We start from the raw sequence: 24,829 nt of genomic DNA on the forward strand, positions 1-24,829 counted from the left end.
TTAGTATGTGTTGCACTGGTCTGAGGGGATCAGACACAGCAGTGCTGCTGGAGTTTTTAAGCACCTCAGCGTAACTGCTGGACTGAGAAGTCCACCAACCAAAAATTTCCAGCCAGCGGCATCCAGTGCTCAGCGTCCTGTGACCACTGATGAAGGACAAGAGGATGACCATCACAAACTGTGCAGTGTCTGATATGTGTCTGATCCACTCATACCAGCGCAGCACACACAACAACAGGCCACTACTACGTCACTGTCACTGCTGAAAAAGATCTACAACTCAAATAATACCTGCTCTGTGGCAGACCTCTGGGGGTCCTGACCACTGAAGAACAGGGTAAAAGGGGGCTAGCAAAGTCTGCAGAGAAACAGGTGGACTACAGTCTGTAACTGTAGAACTACAAGTTGCCCTTATGTGGTAAGTGAAACTGACAATGAATGTAGAAACAAGGTGGTTTTAATATTATGGCGGAGTGGTGTACTTTAAATAAATATATTCATGTATTAATTTTAGTTAGTAGAAATGGCAGTCAGCTATATTTTGGTATACGTCAACAACAAGTAGTGCTTGCAGACATGAAATTAATACAGAGTTGTGTCTTAATGTGGGTGGGATTGGTTGGCATGTAAGCCTACCCAATTGTATGGCTATAGTTATAAACATATATTATTTTATATTATAAGTTGCCACATACTGAAAACATAGTAAATAACACAACTAGAATGCACTGATGATATTAAATGTATCTTAGAGCAAATTGGTCTAATAATTTATTTACTTATGTATTCAGTATTATTTCTGATATTTGAAAAGGTTTAACTTTTATTTGATTGTAACCATATTTTATTTTCTAAGGCATAATTTAGTTCTTGAAATAGAAAACATATTGTTTATAATACGCTTTGATGCTTTCATACGGGCTAATGAAAGAAAAAAAAGACGAATGTGGGCAAATTATATTTTTCTTATTGTACTTCCATACAAACCAAGATTACCACCATTTCATTGGCTTGAAAGCATAATTCGCCTGCTGTAATTTTGCTTTGCTTTAAATTAAATCCTCTGTTTCTAGACTGTTTCTATTTGTTGCTACATGCTTTGAAGCTATTGCTTTTTAATGTGGTGCCAACCAACGCCATGTTGAAGCAGGTTGGCACAAGTGAACAACACAAATTTAGCCATCAGTGCACTAATTCCAGGGCATATTTTCAGACATTGCTAGTGTTATCTTCTAGCTAAGATGTTTCGCTTTTGTTTGCTGCTTTTTGGGTTATCCTAATGTATGGTATGCCTGGGATACATGGCAGAGAGTGAAGACTGTGCCAACCAAAGCAGGTCTCCTCTACTCTGGCAGACATCACTAGCTCAGTTGCGCTGTGTAGCTTTCCTCACACTATCACCCTTATTCCTAAGCTGATTACTAGCTTGGGCTCCTATCACTGGCTCCTCCAGACTAATACTTCTGCTGGCATCTGGCTTGGGCTGCAACAGCTTGTTCCTCAGCCTACTACCACGGCTCCGGCACATAATCTGTAGCGAAAGAGTGACCCAGAGCCCTGCAGAGTTTAGTCCCGACCAAGGTCTAACACCTGATTCAGTTCACCAAGGACTTCAGGAGCATCTGAAGATCAGAGATATATTATGTTGTGTATGCCTGATGTTCTTTAGATCATTGTTCCAGGAATGTCAACAGATGTAAAGAATTAGGGGTTTATGGAAGGGGTCAAAAACTCAAATGTTAAGAAAAGCTCTTTTGCTCCTTTAACAAAAAAATCAAACCACCTTGGGAGCCACAGCATTTTGTGTCCATTTTTCCATCTTTGCTGTACGTGTCTCTGTATGCGCTAAAGTACTAGCATAGGCTATAAATATAAAATAAGTCAGCTTCTCATTGGCCAGCTTCTTGTTCGAACGTTCCTTTTTTTTAATTTTAAATGGTGCCTGAGGCAGCAGAATGTAACTCCTGCAGCATTTTTAGCGTTTGACAGTTTCTCTTTGCAGATTAAACATATAAAGAAACCAGCTGGAGTGTTTATAAATGCAAATAAGTTCATTTGCCTCCAAATTATGGACGTTCGTCTTAAACCTCTCTCTTTGCCGTTTTGTTAGCTAATAGCTAGGGGAGATTGTGACCAGCAGTCTGCATGCCAACCTTCAAAGTTAAAGGGTGAATTTTCAGTTTTATATGAACTCCAACGTTTAATTTATTGTTATTTGTTGTTAAACCTGTGTTAGAAGATCATAAAATAAAGCAGAGCAGTATCAGTTACTATCCCTCATCCCAAATCTATCAATGGTCCTGAAGTATGCAGGCTCGCATTGGCATGAGTCTCCTCTACCTGAATGTTTCACTTGGATTGTATTCCAAAGAGAACTTTGCTGCGTCCAGCACACTGTCAAATGTGGGGCACATCATTAATAAGGAGAAGAAATGTTTTATTCTGGTTTTTACTATTTCATGTATAGTCTGTCTATGAGAGCATGGTCACAGGGGCTCAAGACATTCCAGGCCTCCTTGTATCAGACTGGACAGCTTTGCCAGTTCCAGAAAAGGCTGATTTGCTCACCTTTGAATCTAGTAAAACAAAAAGAATCATGGTGATATATTCATGGCCCTAGTGCCCCTAAGACGAAAACATATTCTCTTTGATGGTGTACCGCTTGAGCAGATGGCTGATACATGCCTCTCAGGTTGGTGTTGCATTGGCATCTACGTGATGTCTGATCAATGGCCTTAGAACACTTAAATCAGCTGGAGTTAGTGGCACCCATATGTGCAAATACAGCCAGATAGCACGATACTGTTCAGCGCATCAGTCAGCAAAGTGGCAAGAGGTCAGTAGGCTTCCTCTTCCTCATAAAGCTGCATGGTTGCCCCTTGCTTTGCCTCATTGCAAGCTACTCATCTGCCTGGCTTGAACAACTGTGTGCCAGGCTCTCTGTGGAGAAAGTGGATCACTCTGGGAAAGAGGCAACTACACCTGGAGGTGGTCCAGATGATTTGGGTCAGCTATGGTGATTCCAGTAAATTTGTTTGCCAGTGTAGACTTGACCCACTGATATCCGTGGTTACCTGTAAAAATCTGCTTGGCCTGAGTGACGAGTAGTTTCCTTTATTAATACTTTTATTTATACTCAAGTAAATCACTGCCGCAGTAACGGTAGTCATACTGAAGTTGGGATACGTAGTACTGCTTCCACTCCTGAGTCTAGGTGAGTCTCATTTCTCATGACTTTGTTGTTTTAATTGTAGTGTATGTAGCCACTGTGCCTCATAGTACCATGTGAGCTGATGTTGTCCACATAATCATTCACTGTGCTCTACACCACTTCGGGTAAAGAAAAGGACTATAACAATGCTAGTTATGAAAGTAACTGTGGTTTTAAGCTCAAAATCACTGACCAGGTTAACAACAGTTTGCAGAAACACTAAAACTAAATCAAAACTACGTTCAAAACAACAAAAATTATTTAACCAATATATTTTCGCATTTTCTTTGTTGGATGGAGGCTCTAGAACTGCATTCTTTCTAGATCAAACTAAATGCACAGTAGATTTCAGACAATTGCACTTGCCCAGATGCAGTTTTTTGCAGTGTGCCAGTTGTTTTCATTATTTTTTTATTATTTACCACAATAACAAAAACGGAACTTGAAATGAAAATTAAATAAAAATCCTCTTCCTTTTTGGAATATAAAAACAAAAGTAATAATAGTCCCACAAGTCATCCAGAACTCATAGAACCACAGTTACTAGCAATCAGGTTAAAGAAGTGGCCTGGAAATATCTTAAGTAAAACCACAAAAGATGATGGGCCTCATTCACGAATATCTTGCTAAGTTTGTTCTTAAATTTGTTCTTGAGATAATTCATAAGAAAAAGTGTACATCAGATTCATGACGTGTTCTAAAAGCGCTGAGCTGTTCACACCTTTGTGCTCTTGAGTGAGTGTAGACTCTGTTCGTACCTAAGAACAAATCCCACATAAGAAAACACTGCTGAATGTCAGAATCTCTGTGGGTTTTAAGAAATTTCATGTTAAGAATGGTTGGTCAATGCTGTCCATTGATTCTTCTGTGCCAAGTCTCGTCTTCGTATTTGATGCAGCAGAGTAAGATTCTAGGACCAAAAGTTTTTCAAAAAACAAACACATCACAGACAGCACAACGCAGACTGCATGGATATGCTTAAAGTACATCAAAACCCATATTTTATTTTATGTATAGCAATACAATTTACATATTAAATAACACTATAATAGAATGCTTTGATATAGCTTTCAACAAAACAAGAAAAACACTTTTTCCTTTGTTTTGTGTTATTCCAGATTACAAAAAGAGGATGTGATGTCGATACCCACCTGCTTGGAACAAGTCAATGGGAGAAACGTAATCAGTGGCTTACAAGAGCTATCCTATGACACCCTCGCACAACAGAATCTGACACAAAAAAAAGTCTCTCTTTTTTTTTTTAAAGAAATCAAAACAAAAACGATAAAGAAAATGATAAGAGAATATCACAATCACTGCCTTGTGGTATGGGAGGCATGGGGACTGTGTGGAATGTGATGTCAGTCACTCGGTAAATGGACCACTGGCTTTTTACACTTCCCCCCCACATACAGAACATTCGGGGAGCTGAAAGTGGAAAAGAAAACAGCTTTATATGAAAATAAAATTCTATGATTATACGACAAGGTACAAAGTGTTCAGAGAATCGGTGGGTAGACAAGCAATAAAAGTATGTACATTCAAAGGAAAAGAAAAGAGGAGAAAATCCTAATAATAGTTAAATGTTCTCATTGAAATTGCAGCATAAGCATTGGCCCTATCGTTTTGAAATAGCCATCCGTAACCAGGAGTCCTAGAGAGCCTAAGTGGCCTCTTTTTTCTCTCTATGGGTGGGCAGGATGACCCATCCATCACTTAGCATGATGCAAGCTAACGCAGGCATCTGTTAACTGACGTGATTAGCAATTAGCGTTTTCCTCCAAGCGTGCTGAACTGTCCAATGACGTTGTCTTAGCAGCACCTCAGGAAGAACCGGTGGTGCTTCACGTGTCTTGGAGGAAGCATGTGGTAGCCTTCACCCTCCCAGCTTGGTAGCACCTACCTAGTGGAAATGGCAATGAATGAATTGAAAAAAAAAAAAAAAAAAGACTTTGACCAACATTGGCATATCATGCCAAATGCCGGAAAGCTGCAAGTTCTCCATTTTCCGAGAAGAATCAGGACACAAAATCATTAACAAGGTCAGTGCTCTTCTTAAGTTCAAGGATGTGGTATCAAATTCTTCAAAAAAAAAAAAAAAAAAAAAAAAAAAAAAACACAAAAAAATCAAATACTTCCATCCTCACATCCAAAACAACTCAACCTTACAATCCCCATCATCTTCATGTATCTCTGCCGATCCTCTAAATCTGAACTCTTTGAACAAAAAAAACAGCGTTTTCATAGAAGTAGGGTAAGTGCTAAACGGTTAAAAGAGGAACTCATTATATTTTCAGCATAATGAAAGTCAGTTTTCCCTGACACCCTGACAAACACACGATAAAACATTCTGCATTAGCTGACACGGACAACAAACGCTCTTTTACAGGTTTTGTTTTTTTTGTCTGCTATGGAAGTGAACGAGTGACGAGCGGATGAGTTTGAAGTCTTTGGTAAAACTTTACAAATCAAATGTCCCTTCTGCAGTTGTTGGAGCAAAAGGTCTGTTAACAAGGCCATTGTGCTATGTGGTGTGAGAAAAAATGATCACATGGAAGCGACAACTGCACAGGTTCTCCTGAAATGCACGCAATTGCATGAAATAAGAGATAAGTGTGTCTAAATGTGCCTGAAGCATCTTCATCAGCAACTTCAGGGGAGCTCTGAGAGAACCAGCTTGGACTGAGCATAGTGTACACTTCCTCTCTGAATAATCAGGAAGAAGAAGAAAAAAAAACAAACACTCAGCACCATACATGACGCACATGTACACCACACACCTGCAGAGATGAGACTGGACTGTACAAAAGGCATCGCATATTAATGGAGATCGCTTAAGTCAGTGAGTGGGATCGCAGTAGAAAACTGAATGGACCATGAAATTTGAGACTGAATTTCTGACCACTATGAGTAAGAACCAACATTACTTCTTCATTCCACTGAAATCAGGTTATTTAGCAGCAGCTTGCAGCATAAAGGAACTATAACCAGCAGGGGGTGCTAGAGAGGGCATGGACTTGTCATTTGTAAGTGTAGGAAATCATTCAACCAAGTCTAGAAGCTCATGACAGTTAACATTTACAAAACCACGAGTTATAATGAGATACGATATATTCATACATATTAAAAGCATAATATGAATTGTAAAATAAAAAAAAGAAAAAAAAAGAATGAAGTTCACAGTAGCTGTTTAATACCACCTGTAGAGAGTAAAATACGAGTCTAACAGGCTAAATGGATGCATAAAGAGAGACAATAATTAGCATAGAAATCTATATTGCTTGTTGGTGACTCAATGCTAATGAGCTGCTGTTTCAGAGTTTGAAAATTCTGCATTCTCATAACTCTATGAAAGAAGGGATTTGTTTTTTTTTATCTTCAATCTTTTCTGAATTATTCCTAAGCTGTTGAGTGGGGCTTTATAATGGAATGTCAAAACCTGGGTGCGGTGAAAGAGAGAACTAGAGAGAAAGACAGAAAGAAGGAGAGTGATAGAGATAGAGAAGGACTGAAGTAGGCAGTAACACTGATATTTTCATAGTGCAAACTAGACAGAAGTGTGTTTTGTTTGTTGTGAACTCAAAAAAACATAGGTGCAAATGTTCAGTAGGATAACATTAAGACATAAAATGGCGAAAAAATAAATATCAAAAACTTTTTATCAGTGTAAAAAAGTAATCAGGTTATTCATTTAACCAAGTTCTGGCAAAAAAGGCCTCAGAAAAAGTCTGTCTTAGTCCTTGAAGTTTTACAAAGTAAATTAAGTGCCTCTTGGCGTCCGTCTCGGAGCTTCACACGAGAGACTCCATGCTCTCTGCAGGGTCCGATTCATCGGACAGGGCCATGCTGCCGTTCCTGTCTATGGACATGGGGCCGGCTCCGTTCTCTTTAGTGCTGACCAGACTAAGCATAGCTTTGTAAAGGTACTGGTACTGCTCCTGTAAAACACACAGAGACATAAAACATGCTGTATTCAGACTAACGAACAGAGTCTTATCAGAAGCATCACAGGCATTTTGCAGATGGGGCTCCAATAAGACGGAGAGGGAATGAATACGGTTTAGATCTGCATCTGTAACAGATCATTTAGATCACAGTGATGACACATGTAAACACTATCAAGGGTGCCCAAACTTTTTTCGTTTTATTTGGGGGCAAAGTAAACAGTCAGCAGTTAGCAATTTACAATTTATTCACGTTAGGTTTGCACTTTACATGCATACATTGAGAAATTGTAGTCCTGAAGTGATCCAATGATTTCCTTACATATGAGCCACACCTTGGCCTGGCCTTTAAACTGAGTGAAGATATATTCTTCACACTGGTGGTCTTTAAATATCTTCATGTTTGTGTACCACCACTGCTTGTTGCAAAGCAGTTGCTTATATGATACCAGGGTTAGGCATAACCATGAATACTGAATACATATACTGAAGAGGACATGACAATACATAAAGTAACATATTAAGAATATATTTAGAGCACATTGGATAAACTGTGCTGTACATTTAATTTAATGAAAAATTCAATTATTCATAATAATATAAAAATTCATTTTGGCTCTTATCGTCTGTTTTACTCCACTGCTGCTGCCATGATGCCACTGCTCTTTCATAACTCAACTCGGCAAATCCCAATAAGAAATCTTGCAAATCGGACTGTGAAATAAGTATCTATGTATTTCAGTTAATAATAGGTATGTAACTTGTCATGGAATGCATTTACAGTCCAGTTCAATGTCAAAACTAAGCTTGTTAATCGAATGTGTGTCCATTAGGGTTCATAATGTTCAGATTAATATGTGGCTCATCGCAGTGATTTATCAGTCCACTCAGGCTTTAGCTAGAATTTCAAAAAGGAAAAAAAGGAAAAAAATGAACAATCCTAATAATAAAAAAACCCCAACAAAAATCTACCGAAAAATAATGAACCATATTTGGATTCCAAAATACTTAAAAAGGGTTTATTAAAACAAATATGTAAAATGCTGTTTAAATATTGTTGAAAAATTGACAAATGAAAAAAAAAAGTTCAGTCTGAAATTTGAATATATAATAATTAAGTAAGAACATTTGATTATATTAATAAAAACATCTGATAAGTCGACGTCCATTCCACTGGTGGAATAGCCGTTAGAAAGGGCTTAATCGAGGAACTGTGATAGCCAAAACGATTTGATATTTTGTAATGAATCACTTTCTCTTCACCATACAGTAAACATCAAAGAAATGCATCACCCAAACAATGTTAACACAGAAAGTTATACTCACAATGTCGGTGAAGACACCAGGTCTCATGAGGTTGATCATCTTGGCCACCTGATAGACGCCAACTGCGTTTTCGTTCTCTAGCTGCTGACTCAGAGTGGTGAGGGCACAGAACATGCCGGCTGACACCGCCCCAAACCTGGCAAAGCAGAGACACATACAAATACATACACCATTACCGTACGCCAAGCACCATTAGTACACTCCCAGTCAATGACCTAGTGTCAGTGAGAAATTCAGTGATAACGTTTTAAAGCTCATAAGATCAGACTGTCTTCCTTCTCTTCAATATTCAGTCCAAACATCCATGAAGTACAAGTTAATCATTTTTCAGTGTCAGAAAAAAACAGAAATATATTTAAAAGAAATTATACAAAGTAATTAAAGATGGTATCAAAATTCTTAGTATTCAGTGTGTCCAGACTTTATTACTGCTTCCATTCTTATCAGTTTTTCAAAGAAATCAGGGATATTTTTCCACACCTCCAAAGTTTAGTCTTAGAAGTTTGTTGCATTTTCTGCTTCTCACAACTCAAGTGATCCCAAACACATTCATCCAAGCTGACTTCTGGACTCTGGAGTGGTCAGTCCATTGTTTGAGATCATCAGAAGTTTCTTTGCTTGATTTGCAAAATTTTCTTTTTTTGTCTGTTTCTTTTTGTCTGTAGAAGGAGGATCAGAAACACTCTTAACCCTTCCTTATGAAGATGGAATATCTTATATTTAATGTTCTCTGAAGTATCTCAGATACTGTTCTGACTGGAAATTGAATAAACGAAGGGTGGTCTCTGACTTTTGCACAGTACTGTGTAATGTCAGTATGTTTTAAAATATAAATAAAATATATTGTAATGTGTTATCAATACATTACTTTTTTTATAGCACACGTGCTGGAATTAGTTCCGAGACTTTACTGAAGTGTTCAGATAAGTCAGACTGAGTTACTGCAGCTCAATGGGAAAAAAGTGTTATGATTTTACATAACGTAGCCTTTTTTACCAACTTATTGAATATGAACCTTACGGAAGGTTAACTGGAAGAAGGCATAAAGTGTATGTAATGCATACACATTGCCTCTAGAGCACCTAGACAAAAACACTTTCCTTTACTCTAGACCACCTGCCAAAACCTTTTCAGTGAAAGAAGCCAGGAGGCCCTCTTTTCTTTGGAACATTTTAAAATGCACACTGCATCAGTTTCAGTACAGCATGTGTAGAGTGAGTGTAGCGCAGTGCAGCGCTGCCTATGGCAGTCTGATCCGACGCAGGTGCTTTTAGAAAACACTGGAGGACGTACATCATCGAGACAAAAAGTTGTCAAGGATCAAAGACCTACAGATTTCCCCTTTATGTGAAAGATTCCTTTTGTATTGTCTCCAGTGTACGACACCTGAAAGTGATGAGATCCAATTAGACATAATAAGTGTCCCTTTAATATCAACTCTCACTACTTCACCACAAAAACACCAACAGCAGCACCAGACTGGACTCCCTTCATGTTTATTCATTATGCAAATGAAGCCCTGCTCGTCTCATCTGATAAAGAGAAAACGACTAATTGAGCCTTTTAGCAGCTGTATTGTTACTGTGGTATCGCCTCTAAGAGGTTTAAGGAAGATAGTTGAATTAATGTCCGTACAGTGGAGTCTCTCGCTGTCTTCAAACACAGACTGAAGACACACCTCTTTATACAGCAATTAAATGAGCACTGAATTAAGTATTGATTGGATTGTATTGCACTGTTCTGTGTTAAACTCTGTTCCTTTTTCTCTGGGTAAAAAACAGTGACTTTTTGTTTCTAGCAGTATCTGAGCTCAGGACTAGCTTTCTCTCTAACCTATTGGTAACTAGCAAAGATACTCTGTGAACTATTTGTGACTACAAAGCACTTCTTGTAAGTCGCTCTGGATACAAGCATCTGCTAAATGCTCTAAATGTAAATGTAATTAGAGACATATTCAATAAAAGATGAGACATGTTTGTCAGTGAAATGTCTCCTCTCTGGCTGAAAGAGTGTCCACCCCCGAACAGAGGGCATATCTCCTCTCAGCTTCTGGGATCCCTACCACCCCCTTTCAAAAACACTTGTCCCTCTTGGCTCTGACATAGTCTCGCTTCTTTGTGTTGTCTTTGTCAGTGTGGGAACTGAACCAGAGGCTAAACTGATACCTAAAAACACCAGAACCATGTAAGAGCCAAAGGACATTCCCACATCACTGACCTCATGTAGCCATCTGAAGCCTCAACATGGCAGTAATGTGAAAGCACATTATCCTGAATTAAAGGAATTGTGAAAAATGAAATTTACCCCCTTACGCCAAGTGTAGTCAATCAGCCAAGACGTTTGGTCTTTGAAGTGTGCTAACAAATAACTGAAGCCTATAGCCACCAGATTAGATGCACGCCACACCTGCTGCGTCAAAGTTAAATGGTCTCAAAGAGAGTTGCTTATGTGCATTCTGTCATTGTATGTCGTACTGGTGTCTATAAAAATAGTAATACAGCTATGTCACACAGCAGCCTGAACTCAATTTTCGTCCATTTCTGTAGATAAAAGTATATCAAAGAGTGTCAGAAACCACATGACCCACATAAGTCTATTTGATGTTAAATAACAGCTTGATGCAATTTAAAGAAAATGTGTGATTCAGGCATGTAGATAGCACAGTGTTAATTGGTTGATTTATAAGGTTCCTTTACTTGTAAGCTACAAATGTATGTAGAATTTTGGACATCCCTAGCCAAATGACATATTTTACCATTTTTTGAAGCAAAAAGCAAAACATCTGCAGAAAACTATTTCATAAAATTACATTTTTTTGGCAAATGTCAATGCAAACATCACTTTAAATGACTTTAAATCTGATTTGAACTTGAAAAGACTAAACCTATAATAGTAATTCTGGCATATTCAAAAGTTTGGAAGCCATACAGGGTTCTTAGTAACATGTCTTGGGGCAGATAGCAAAGCTTGCAAAAGCTTTGTAACTAGTCTTTTTTATTCCTAATTTAGGAATTTTCACTCATTCTTCCTGGCCACCATATGAGCACTTCTATCTTAGAGTGTTCTTGCTCTTCTAGATTTTTGTCTTGTCTTCCATACTGCGACCATTACTCTTAACTGATGTTTCTTAAAGCATTTTGTGCAGTGAAAATCGTGAGCTGGAAGCACTTTTTTATAGCTTTCCCTGCTTCCCTGAGAACATGGTGGTTCAGTGTTAGCACAATGTTTACAGAGTCAGCGAATTTATTACACTCTGGAATTGTCATCAGCTAATTCCCAATGACAGTTCTTGACCTGCATCACCAAGTCAATTAAGGCACAACAAGTCGAAGGACGTTCTGACACTTTACAGCTGGAAGAATATACATTTGTAATAATTACTACTTTTAAAAAAAATTTAATTACGACATATACAGTAACTGTACATTAACAATAGTAGACAAGTGTTAGAAAACTCCACTGTCTTTTAACTTCAGAAATCAATAAAGTGTGTAATTTGAGTGCCCAACTCTTTGCCTACAGGTGTACATTAGCCAAATAGCTACAGTGGAAAACTAAAGAATCAAACTTCAACCGCAAACTCATTTTGCCAGGTCTATATTTGGGGGAAGGGGACTGTAAATATTATTTTTCAAATATGATTTTCCTTTAACATGTGTCCCAGTCCATATGAATCCCTGCAGTAGCAAATTAGGTAATCTATTTCAGGTCAGTGGTTGTTCACAGGTGCAGTTCCCAATACCAAACCCTATTTGGAAGCACTGAGAGAGATCAGCCAGAACTGGCCTGAGGTCAGAACTCACTCGTCGTGCACTATAGTGGGGCCATCCCGGGTCATGGCCTCTTCTTTGATGATGTTGATGAGCTCGAAGGTGCTGCTGATGGGGGCGTCCGGGTTGGGCCATTTCGGGCACTGAAAATGACGCACCTCCAGCACATAGTCATCCTGAGGGGAAGACATGTACATCAGTCTTTAGGTGGAGAATAAACACAGTAGTGATGGGACAGTCAGAAAAGTTCCTGTCATATCAGTACTGCTGCAGACTATAGCAACAGATTATTTACTTCCAATGTGACTTGGAAAACTCATCATTTTACACAATTATTAGAGTTATTCATATTTGAAATGTAATTAAATGTATTGTTATCACTGAGTTATATATAGAAGTTCAAATATCATGATTTGTTCTTCATGATGATTCCATTTCTTTATGACCAATTTATCTTTTACAGCCTGTTATTAGCTCTTTTTCTATTTTACATACTTGAACCTTCACATTGTGTAGGCCAAACAAATCCCCAAAAACAGAAATTTCTATTAGTTATCATGTAAAATCAACAAGCATCAGCAAGAGAGGTATAAATCCCCCTAGTATCAAGCTGTGAAGAAGTGAAAATGCATTTGCTGGACTGATGACCATTCAGTACCTTTGGGATGAGGTGTGCTTGTAATTCAAAATTAATTATCCAGCATCAGTACCTGACCTCATGCACTGTGACTGAATGCAATCAAATGCTCACAGAAATGCTTAAACATCCAGTGTGAAGCCTTCCCAGAATATCAGAGGCTGTTACTTCAGAAGAGGGGGACATACTCTTTATTAACATCCTTGATTTCAGAAGAAACATTAGACGCGCTAATAATGGGGACAGTGTATCAGTGCTTTACAGGTGTGATTTTCACAGATGCTGATAAATCTGCTGGTCCTCAATATCAGATGATTTTATGGGCCAACCAACATCGGTCTGGCCCTAAAACAAGTGCACACACAGACCTGTGTAGCCTCCAGGATAAAGTCGTGGATGATGATCTGCTCCTCGTTGGACAGGCAGAGTCTGTCTTTGCTAATGAGCGTGACAGTGAAGGCCTCACAGTTCATGGCTTCCTCTCGACTTGGCCAGTAAACAAACTCATCCTCAGCCTACACACATACAAAACAGACAGACCAGGGAGGGGGAGAAGAGAGAGAGGAAAAAAGAAAAGAGAGATGAAATCATGCCATATTGACTGAACAGTTGGAGCAGTTATATAACCCACCTTTACAGCCCACACCCACTACCCTCTGATGGACACCTCTGACGTAAGCCTGGGTTTCTGGCCCCCCGCTAACATTGTGACCTCCCCCTATGCTACTTTCGATCTTTTTCAGAGTTAAAGGTACCCACCAGCCCCTGGTTGTCAGGCAGCATGACGATGATCTGAGCATTGTGGTCCCAGATCATCCTCCAGAAGTCTTTAGTGGTGTGAGGCAGAGGATGCTGGGTAATGATGAACTCATTGCTGCGGTAGTAGCCCTATGTGGTTCAGGAAAACAAACACTCAGCTTTTCTGATTTCAAGACAGAATAATCAGTAGTTTTAGAAGCAACCAGAACATTTTAGTTGTGTATAAATGACAACTATACATTCATTCATCCAGCCATAAAATCTCAGCATTATAGTGTCCTCCAAGAGGTGAATATAATTGGGGCTGTCATGATAAATCAATTCAATTTTTTCATGGAAAAAAAAGAAGTTTGAAAACGTATATATGTGCATAAATCTATATATGCAAACTATGCTGCAAAAGCAGACCCATTTCTAATTCACTGTTTTTGTGATGTCACAAAAACCCAATGCATTTACGTATATCCGCCTAATCAGCACACAGCCCCGCCCATTCACGCTGAGGTTATAAAGAGTGTTTCAGCCCAGGCTGCTTTTTGAATGAGGCACAATACAAGGTAATGAGGGCAGAGGTTCATTTACATATATCGATCTTAAAGGCACAGTAACAAAAACTGTCTGTTTCATTTTAAAGGAAAAGACAGGTTGGATGTAGTCATATAAACATGAATATTAAGGGAAAATAAACCCACACAAATATTACCTCAGAGAAAAAAGAGACAAAAATTGTAAGACAATGGACCTTTAAATTAGCCTACAGGTCTATATTACAATGAGCAACAGAGCCTGATGGACAGACCCATCACTTTGTATTTTAGAATATCTGAAATGCTGTGCATGGTCTGCTCTTGTTAAGTCTATTTTATTGTTTGGCCTTTTTAAAAACTGTTTGATTAAAACATCTAATATAATCAATAGTGAATGCCCTACTTATAAAATGTAAAGCTTGTTGAAAATACAGGCCTCAATGGATAACAAACACTGTCTGCTTGTGTAATAAAAAAGAACTCATGACTGTCTCTATCTGTTATATGCCTGCAATGTAAAATATAAATGCGTACTGCGGTTTTCATAATAAATAAAGTCATTCTTCTCAGCTGCATCCTGCAATGCTAAAAATATGACAAAAAACATTCAACACTGTCAGACAGGCTCTACAGAGAAAATACAGCAGCAGCTGCTGACTCCACAGCTTCTACACAGTGCAGAGTCTACTGAGACTATAGTGGACTCGTGTGCTGGCTGAGTTAATGTTCAACAGTAACGGATGTGATATGCACTCACCATGATGTAAGAGGCATTGATGTAATCAGTGCCCTTCATACCAGGTAGAGGAGCCAAGCCCACACGCGCTCTCTCCGCTGAGAAAGAAAAAAACATCCAATTAGGTTGCAGAACACATTGTAAAGATTTAATAACAGGAGCAGTGATTGGCTCAATGAGTGGGTGAGGTTTTGTCTACTATGAGTATGTAGTATGTAGTAATGAGTATGTTGCAACTGTGGTTCTTGGATGTTGGACAGTAATAGTTAAAAGTTTGGACACAAGGAAATAATTTGATATTTTACTATATTTTTCTATATTTTTACGATTTTCACCATTTTAGAACAGTGAAAACATGTTAAATCAATGAATAGGGCTGGGGGGGTTACTTTAATAATGTATTTGGGTACAGATTACTGTTGACCTGTTAGTAATGTAATCTGTAACCTTCTTCTTTCGGCTGCTCCCTTTAGGGTTCGCCACAGCGGATCATCTGCCTCCATCTTGCCCTATCCATTGCCTCCTCTACTTTCACACCAACCATCGCCATGTCCACCTTCACTACATCCATAAACCTTCTCTGAGGTCTACCTCTTCTCCTTCTACCCGGCAGCTCCATCTCCAACATTCTTTGACCAATATATCCACTATTCCTCCTCAACACATGTCCAAACCATCTCAACCTGGCCTCTCTGGCTTTATCTCCAAACTGCTCCACCTTCACTGTCCCTCTGATCTGCTCATTTCTAATCTTGTCCATCCTTGTCACTCCCAACGAAAATCTCAGCATCTTAATCTCCGCCACCTCCAGCTCAGCCTCCTGTCTTTTAGACAGAGCCACAGTCTCCCTTTAAACAAATAGTTCTTTAGAGAGCCATTGTTGTTTTTATGTATAACACCTTGGATGTACTTCTCCAAGAATGGATTTTAAAAAAATACAGTTTAGGCCAAAAGCTCAGGCATCGAGCTGTGTTCACATATTTGCTGTAGATGGACAACAGCAAACTGGATATTCCATTGTTTCAATGGAGTTGTGTAACATTATTTCACAACTTTTGCCATGATATGCAGCAGTGGAACCATGGATGCCAAACGTCTCGTTGTTGAATTCCAGACAATCTCAGTATATTACAACAATAATTCCTGCCTATTCCACCTCTGATAATCATCCATTTTCACTGGCACCGCAGCACCACGCCTACATTTGCATGGCTTCATTCTGCTGTGAACCAAGCACTGCTATGAGAAGCGGAGAAGCGTTTTTTCATCATCACAATTTCAAGTAATCATTTTTCAGTGAAAGTTAGCTTTCAGAGGCATTAAACACTTTGGTTGTCTGGTTCCCATCAGCACTACTGTGAACAATTCTGACTCAACATGTTTTTAGAGAAAAGAGCATTTCACATCAAACCACATTGAATGTCTGCTATGTCGTGAATTAATGATGGCAGACATTTTGAAAAATCAGTGGAATTTAAGGTTACATGCAATTATATAAAAACAAGATAATGGTACATTTCAACAAGAAATCTTTAACGTAACACAAGGCAAACAGGAAAACCAAACTGCTTGTGAAATAAAATGATATTGTAGGTGACATAATATTGTGCGCTAAAACTATACACATTATGCTGATAAAAATACATACGTGAAAAATAACAACAAATGGCAGAATGTCTTTCAGTGACAAAAATATCACTGCTATTCTCAAAAACGGGTAGGTTACTCTCCATAGAGAAAGCAATAATGAAAAAGAGGCTTTCACCTCTCGTTCAGGAGCTGTAAATGTGAGCATTTTTGCAGATGGCTCAGATGTTTGTAGCCCAGTTTAAGCTGCTTTCAGAAATGCCAGCTCCAGGGATGATGAAGCAGAAGACATGCCTTTTGATGTATGTTACGTTATAAGATCCAGCAGGGAAGAAAATAGTTCTGCAATTTGTTGTTTGGTGGGCAAGAGTGCCAGGAATCACCCGACCACAGTTTTTCTAAGGTGTCTTTACTTTTCTGTAACTGTAACAGAATACAGCTACCTTTTTTGTATCTTGATTACGTAACGCCATTATATGTTCGTTACTATCCACCATTATTACCAACTCATACATTAAATCAGATGTGTCGAAACTTCTGATATACTGAATTTAGTAAATCAACAGCATCTAGTAAAGTGATACATACAAAAGCAAGGGGATATTACAGGAGGGCGTTACTGAGATGTGTGTAACTCACATGGAACTACAGATGAGTTGCGGTTCTTCTCCTTGTTGCACTCCTTTTGCGCACTGAAACACTCTGCAAACCTGGCGTTACACTGAGTCACCAACTAGAAAAGGAAGAAGAAACATACCGCATGCTTTACAATGAACATAATTACAATAACAGCATAAAATTATCCGTGGCTGACTGGAAAAATCCTTTTTTGCTATCTTCAGATACATTTGACACTGACAAAGTAACAGTACACAAGATAAACAATAGACTCAGACAGACAAAACACCTGACAGGACCTGAGTAAACACCAAAATGTTTGATCACTCGTACTCAGATGAACCAAAACATGACCCTCACCTCATTTACCCTTCAGTTGCTCTGCCATGGACCAATCAGAGCTTGAGCAAATCAAGGCAACTGCTAAAACTATATGTCCAGCCAGTTTAGAAGAAACCTCTATGTACTCTATTAGGTAAAGATCTTAAGATAAACATAGAGCGGGGCAAAAAAGTATTTAGTCAGCCACTGATTGTGCAAGTTCTCCTACTTAGAAAGATGAGAGAGGTCTGTAATTTTCATCATAGGTACACTTCAACTATGAGAGACAATGAGAAAAAAAATCCAGGAAATCACATTGTAGGATTTTTAAAGAATTTATTTGTAAATTATGGTGGAAAATAAGTATTTGGTCAATAATAAAAGTTCAACTCAATACTTTGTAACATAACCTTTGTTGGCAATGACAGAGGTCAAACGTTTCCTGCAAGTCTTCACCAGGTTTGCACACACTGCAGCTGGTATTTTGGCCCATTCCTCCTGCAGATCTCCTCTAGATCAGTGATGTTTTGGGGCTGTTGCTGGGCAACATGGACTTTCAACTCCCTCCACAAATTTTCTATGGGGTTGAGGTCTGGAGACTGGCTAGGACACTCCAGGACCTTGAAATGCTTGTTACGGAGCCACTCCTTCATTGCCCGAGCGGTGTGTTTGGGATCATTGTCATGCTGGAAGACCCAGCCACGTTCCATCTTCAGTGCTCTCACTGATAGAAGGAGGTTTTGACTTAAAATCTCACAATACATGGCCCTGTTCATTCTTCCCTTAACACGGATCAGTCGTCCTGTCCCCTTTGCAGAACAACAGCTCCAAAGCCTGATGTTTCCACCCCCATGCTTCACAGTAGGTATGGATGCAACTCCGCATTCTTCTTCCTCCAAACACGACGAGTTGAGTTTTTACCAAAAAGTTCTATTTTGATTTCATCTGACCACATGAGATTCTCCCAATCCTCTTCTGGATCATCCATATGCTCTCTGGCAAACTTCAGAAGGGCCTGGACATGTACTGGCTTAAGCAGGGGGACACGCCTGGCACTGCAGGATTTGAGTCCCTCTCGGCGTAGTGTGTTACTGGACTTGGACATGGTTAAGTTTGGAATCTGACTGTTTGAGGCTGTGGGCAGGTGTCTTTTATACAGATAACAAGGTCAAACAGGTGCCATTAATACAGGTAACGAGTGGAGGACAGAAGAGCTTCTTAAAGAAGAAGTTACAGGTCTGTGAGAGCCAGAAATCTTGCTTGTTTGTAGGTGACCAAATACTTATTTTCCACCATAATTTACAAATAAATTCTTTAAAAATCCTACAATGTCATTTCCTGGATTTTTTTCTCATTTTTTACTCCAAATCACTCCACATAATTCCATCATTCAGAGGTACCACACCCAGGGCTTAAAATGCCTTTAGCCTGGAGAATGTTTGAAGTATTAAGGCTGGAGGTCTAAAACAGAAAATCTCTTTCTTAAACATCTTAAAGATGTACCTAGACAAAATGAATTCTGAAACAATCAATTTTCTGCTTAACAAAATTTAGGAGATGATTCTTTTTGACGGTGATATATTGGGTATTGCCCACAAACATGATAGGTTACTCCAAACCTTAACTATTGCATATCACTGCTGTTGGAACAAAACCTAGTATCTCCAAAACTTCAGAAGAGAAGGAAAAAACATACCCAACATTTAATGTATGTTAATGGAACCAGTCTTTTTGTCCAAGTAATTCTGGACCATTTCTTTTCATCCATTCATTGAATTTTACACACAATGTGAAAAGCCAACAGATATTTTAAAATTATATCAAAAAGTGAAAAATGACAAAAACGCATTAAAAGGTTTTGTTCCCGACAGTAGCGATATTCTGAAATAACTTTAAAAAATCAGCAATTAGCCATAATGTTTTAAACAAAAAATTTTCTTGGCTTATGGCATGGTTGATAATCTTTAATTTTTTCCATGTGTTCTAAGCTCGTGCAGACTTAGTCAAATGTACCCTGTGTACCCTGCATCTCATTTATCTACCTCAAACTCACTAACTGCATATATGGCAATGTATATAACTGTATTTGCTTTTATTTCATAACCTGTATTTACTGTTACAAAACTGTACACTGGAAATGGTGTAAAACTTGTGTATGTTAATGCATATTCAGAGTTTAACGTGTATATATTTCTTTATATACTTTTACTATATTTTTATATTTAAGTCTTACAAGGAGGCTCCGTGCCCAAGATGTTCACTCATCTTCGCATGTGTGTAAATGTGATGTGACAATAAACATGATTTGATTTGATGTAACTAAGCTTCTCAGCACCTTGAGACACATTCAAGCTTTAATGGTTTTTAACGTGAGTGACACAGCATGAGCAGCAAGCCTGGACAGCTTCCCAACACTGTCTTGTACGAGATGCAGAGAGCAATTATTAGTCCACACTTCTGCATTTTGCCACAATGGATAATGAGCACATGCCTTTATGAACCCTCAGATTGGTATAAACATTATTGATCAAATAACGTGTATGTAGACCTTGAGCAAAGCTATTAACTCTTAGAATGAGGGGATACAAGTTAACTTATAGTGACCATCACTAACCTAGCTATAGGCTACAATTAAACATGTGTATTTTAACAATGTTAAAGTAGTCTTCCTCAGTGTCACAGGAAGTTATATGCATTTTGGATGAATACATTTCCAGACATTATGTCTGGCAGGATTTTAACTTTCTGCTTCTTCCAGTAAAACATCAGCATTTACCAGCTAACAGAAACCCTAATTGGCCTCATAGCACTAGTGCAAAACTATAAAAGGAAACTTCAGACACCAACATGTCTTGGCATTTTAAAAGCAAAAACTAAAGGCATTAAAAAGTCTAAAGTTTTACATTTGGTTATTAGCACACTCTTGTGCAGCAAATACTACCGCAGCTCCAAACAGAGACACAGATATGACAAAATATAATAAAAACACAAGATCCCATGGAGACGTTCACCCTAACCATTAAGTAGAAATCTATAGACTGCTGGGAGAGAAATGAGGCCTATTTACACAGTCAGTTGGAGGAAACATTTCCCTGGAATGAGCAGAGGGGGGAAAAAAAGATAAACTTCAACTTTAGCCTCAGGGCTAATTACATTAAAAACATGATGGCTTCCACTGTTCTGCATGAACACCCCCAATCTAACATAACCAGGGGGACAGAGTGCATTATGTGTGAGAGAGATGAGAGCCAATTAAAGTTCCACAACCCGCCCATCTACTGCCATCTCCCACAGCGACAGTGCACTGGGCCTGGCCCTGTTGCCATGACTGACATCTGAAATGAAAGCCCAGAGAGGCTGTTTTTCCCCTTAACTTTAATTCATCTATGTCATTTTGTCCTAATTACATAAACTTTGTTTTGAAGTTAATGAAATGAGAGTAAGCGAGAAAGAGAGAATGAGCGAGTGAGAGAGCAAGAGAGCAAGAGAGCGAGCTGAAAGAAGATGTAATAGAAAAAGAAAACTGGAAACTATCTCAAATGAACATTATTATTGTGTTCAACTCTATTTCTGTCATCCTTGATAACACTATTATTATCATTATTAATAATAAAAATAAGAATAGCAATACATTTTTTCATTTAAAGATTTTTTTTACAATTATTACTATTATATTTCAAGAGAGAAAGCGGAGATTCTGAGAGAGACAGATTGTATCAGTATAATTCCCTGACCATACAATGACTCGATTTGATTCAATGCATCATAAAAAAGATATGCCGACAAAAAAGTCCAAAGTTTCATCACAGTCTGATTTGTTTTTTTGGGTTGGCCAAATAGACACACATTATCTAAGCCTTCTGTCCTCCCGGGTCAAGGCGAATGCTGGAACTTATCCCAGGGGTCATTTGGCGGAAGGCATGAAACACCCTGAACAGGCCACGAGTTCATCACAGGGCAGACAGACATATACATTCACATATACATTCACAAACACATTAACACCTCAGGGCAAATTTAGCATCTCCAATTTGCCTGACACCATGTGTTTGGACTGTCGGAGGAAAGCACCTGGAAGAAACCCACACAGACATGGGGAAAACATGCAAACTCCACACAGGTTGCCCAGCTGCGGAATTGAACCCAGGCCCTTCTTGTGACGCAGATGAATTGCCACCTTCAACATTTTCCACATCTAATAGAGACAGAGAGAAAGAAAAAGATTGAGAGCTTGACCACGTCCTGACCTTGAACTGTTTCTCCAGCCGGGTCTTGCCGCTGGGGCCGGGGGTCAGGATACTGTTGACGTAGCTGTGCAACTGACTGGACAACACTTCCGTCTCCTTCCCCAGTATAGCCTCTAGCAAGGCATCATGGATAAAGACATACTGCTCCTAAAGATATGAGCGAGAGAGAGAGAGAGAGAGAGAGAGTGTCAAAATTACAAGAATGACTGATTTGAGGCACTCTTCAACACTCACACACAGACATACCTTCTTAGTATGTGCTCTCTTGGACTCTCTGTTCAATCAGTCCACACAGTTTAAGCTTTAATCAAATGAAACTTGGTCTTGATGATGTAAAGTAAAAACACTCTACAAAGTCAAGACTCCTGGTTAAACTTGATCTACCTTTGTCCTGATAATGTGCAAAAGTAAATACGCACAGATTCACTCACTCAGGACTAACCTCAGTTTGAACTAGGTAGTTCCTCTGCGTGCGGATGTGTTTAAGGAATCCCAGCACATTCACTGAGACTTTATCCTTAATCTGCTGCAGCATGCTGTCAATCACAATGTATGTCCCAGTTCTGCCCACACCAGCACTGAGGAGTTAACAAACACATGTTACGTATTTTCACAGTACAGTTCTTATACTCACAGTCTTAACTTGTAATGGAAGTTAATGCAACAGATATTTTCCAGTTTTGGACTACTGCTAATTGTTCTTTGATGAAATTTTAACAAAAATAACCGAGTTACCTTTTATGGTAGGTTTTTGCATGATAGTGATGATGTGTATCCTACATTTGATATGCAGTTTGTCAGATCAAAACCTCACAACTGAAAACCTCAGCTGCCCTTTTAACTGTGTAAATATTTAATGACAAATGGACCAAATGCAAAATGTAATAAAATCGCATTATTTTAAACATTAAACTTACCATTTCGGAGATATGAGATTTTGTTACAACAGTAAAAGCTTACTGGTGTGTATGAGTGTACAACAGTACTGCAATGGCTAATCAGCTAACAAATTTGATTGGTCATTGATTTTGTTAATTGTAGAAAATGTTGTTGCATCAATTCATTTGATTATTTAAAAACAAAAGAGCGACAGAATAAGGATGCACAATGATATCAGTATCAGCATATAGATACTCAGGTAGATGTAGTCCCAATTTCGGCAATTCATAAATTGCGTGTGTGTGAATTGACATATGTAAAATATGGGCTATTGGCATGCCTCCATATGGGTGCATCCATCTCTACAATGCTGTTATGTGAAATTAATTCTATTGTTTTGCTGCACAAACAATACTGCACAGACAGAACTTTGAACGATGGTACTGTGACAACAAAGCGAGGGAACAAAAAAAGGCATAATGGTTTTAATACTTTGATTAACTGAATAATAGGTGGGAAACCAGTTGATAGACCGACACATCAGTGTACAATGCTTGTGTGTACCTGCAGTGGACGAGCATGGGGCCCATCTCAGGAGTCTGTGCAGCAGAAGATCTCCTGACGAAGGTGAGTACAGGCAGCGTATATTCAGGAACGCCCATATCAGGCCACTGTGTGTAGTGATACTGAATCACTGTCCGCTCACACTGACGGCCTTTTACACTGCCCTTCTGACCCTGCAAACACAGACAATTACAAACACAAACCTTTACACTGCCCTTCTGATACTCCACAAACAGCCTCACCCTTCATAGACTTAACTATAAGCACAGCCCTTCACACAGACATTGCACATACAGAACCAGACACAACATAGCCTCTCCCAAATGTCCTTCAACACAATGCATAATGACGTAATACCAATTTTGGCACTCATAATGACCTGAGACTACTTCATCTGTGGAAACTAAATATCGGATTATCCACCAGTTCTCATGTGTCAAAGTAGCTAGTGTAAAAATGGTGTGCTAGTTATTGTATGGCTTAACTCTTTTTGTGTGTGTTATGAAAGAGGATTAATGTTGAATCATTACAGTCTTTTAACAAACAAACTGTGGAAATCTCACTCTGAAATAAGCTTCTTAACTCCTTTTACTAACTCGTGCCTTTAATAATCCCCCACATCATATGAGTGAAAAAGGCGAAGTTACTACAGTTTAATATATCAATCCTATTTTCTGTGTTTTTATAATTTACAATTCCCATTATTGGGTATTTTTATGTCCTTACATTTAATCTATGACTTCTATACATATCACTTTTTGCCAAGGATGTACTAATATACTACATTATTTTATAAAATTTTTTGCCATGTACATGTGTGGTTCTATATACATTCACTTTTACATGACTATTTTCCATCCCCTCTTTATACCTTAGAATTAAACAAAGTTTTTTTTCTTACCTGTGCCTTTTAGCTATAGGATATATTATCCTATGCAAATGTTTGAATATCCCATCATTGTCCACACGGAGAACAAATGTTCTTTGTATTTTTAGCTTTTTCAGCCAAGTTAAGTGCACAGTTTCTATTTATTTTCTGCATTTAACATTATGGAAACTTAAAATATAACTTCCAATAGACTTTGCATCTGACTATATATAAACAGCCGTATTCAAAAAATATTCCAAACCAAAATCCTGAGGGGTGTTAAGAAAAACTTCCAGTCTGTTTGGATGTATGAATCCTTTAGAAGTCTGCAATGACATATCTGCTTATAATAAGACATCACATACACAATGAATTCAAAATAAGCTGTTTTTGCAGCATTGTTTCCACAGATTTACTACATAGATATGTTTAAATATTACATTATTATTCTTTATAATTAAATATAATTTAATGTAAATAAATATAATTATTTTATATAAAAATGCAAGAACAATTCAGTTATATAAGCACTTTAATACACCTATAACTGCTGTTTAATTAACTTTAATAAATACTGTTCATTGTTTATCTTCATTACAGCCTTGTTCTGGGTCTGAGCATCAGGCACAGTATATTTTCAGGTCCTTTTTCGCTTTTTAAGCTTGGCCCATAGCCCACATCCATTCATTGTGACAAGGTATGACCTGTGGACGTTCTAATCTCTACTCAAACATCTGTTCTGAGTCAAATATCTCCAATAGCAGCAGTCACTGACTCTCCTCTTGACTTCCCCGCAGAGATCAGTTCCAACCCAAAGCTAACACACCTGCTCCAG

General features: G+C 38.4%; 1 protein-coding gene across 3 annotated transcripts in view; it reads right to left on the reverse strand.

The window, feature by feature from the left end:
• Positions 1 to 4,184: 4,184 nt before the first annotated feature.
• ptprga (protein tyrosine phosphatase receptor type Ga) overlaps positions 4,185 to 24,829 on the reverse strand; it is a 438,997-nt gene continuing 418,352 nt past the window's right edge. For all 3 annotated transcript variants that reach the window (XM_037532284.1, XM_017712211.2, XM_037532285.1), the window contains 10 exons: positions 23,127 to 23,299; positions 22,126 to 22,261; positions 21,684 to 21,830; positions 17,137 to 17,230; positions 14,932 to 15,008; positions 13,648 to 13,776; positions 13,257 to 13,403; positions 12,285 to 12,427; positions 8,482 to 8,617; positions 4,185 to 7,149 (listed from right to left, as the gene is read on the reverse strand). In XM_037532284.1, coding sequence (XP_037388181.1) covers positions 7,003 to 7,149; positions 8,482 to 8,617; positions 12,285 to 12,427; positions 13,257 to 13,403; positions 13,648 to 13,776; positions 14,932 to 15,008; positions 17,137 to 17,230; positions 21,684 to 21,830; positions 22,126 to 22,261; positions 23,127 to 23,299 — 1,329 coding nt within the window. In that variant the 3' untranslated portion in view covers positions 4,185 to 7,002. The remainder of the gene's footprint in view (positions 7,150 to 8,481; positions 8,618 to 12,284; positions 12,428 to 13,256; positions 13,404 to 13,647; positions 13,777 to 14,931; positions 15,009 to 17,136; positions 17,231 to 21,683; positions 21,831 to 22,125; positions 22,262 to 23,126; positions 23,300 to 24,829) is intronic.

This window comes from Pygocentrus nattereri, chromosome 21, assembly GCF_015220715.1.
Source record: "Pygocentrus nattereri isolate fPygNat1 chromosome 21, fPygNat1.pri, whole genome shotgun sequence".
NCBI lineage: Eukaryota > Metazoa > Chordata > Actinopteri > Characiformes > Serrasalmidae > Pygocentrus > Pygocentrus nattereri.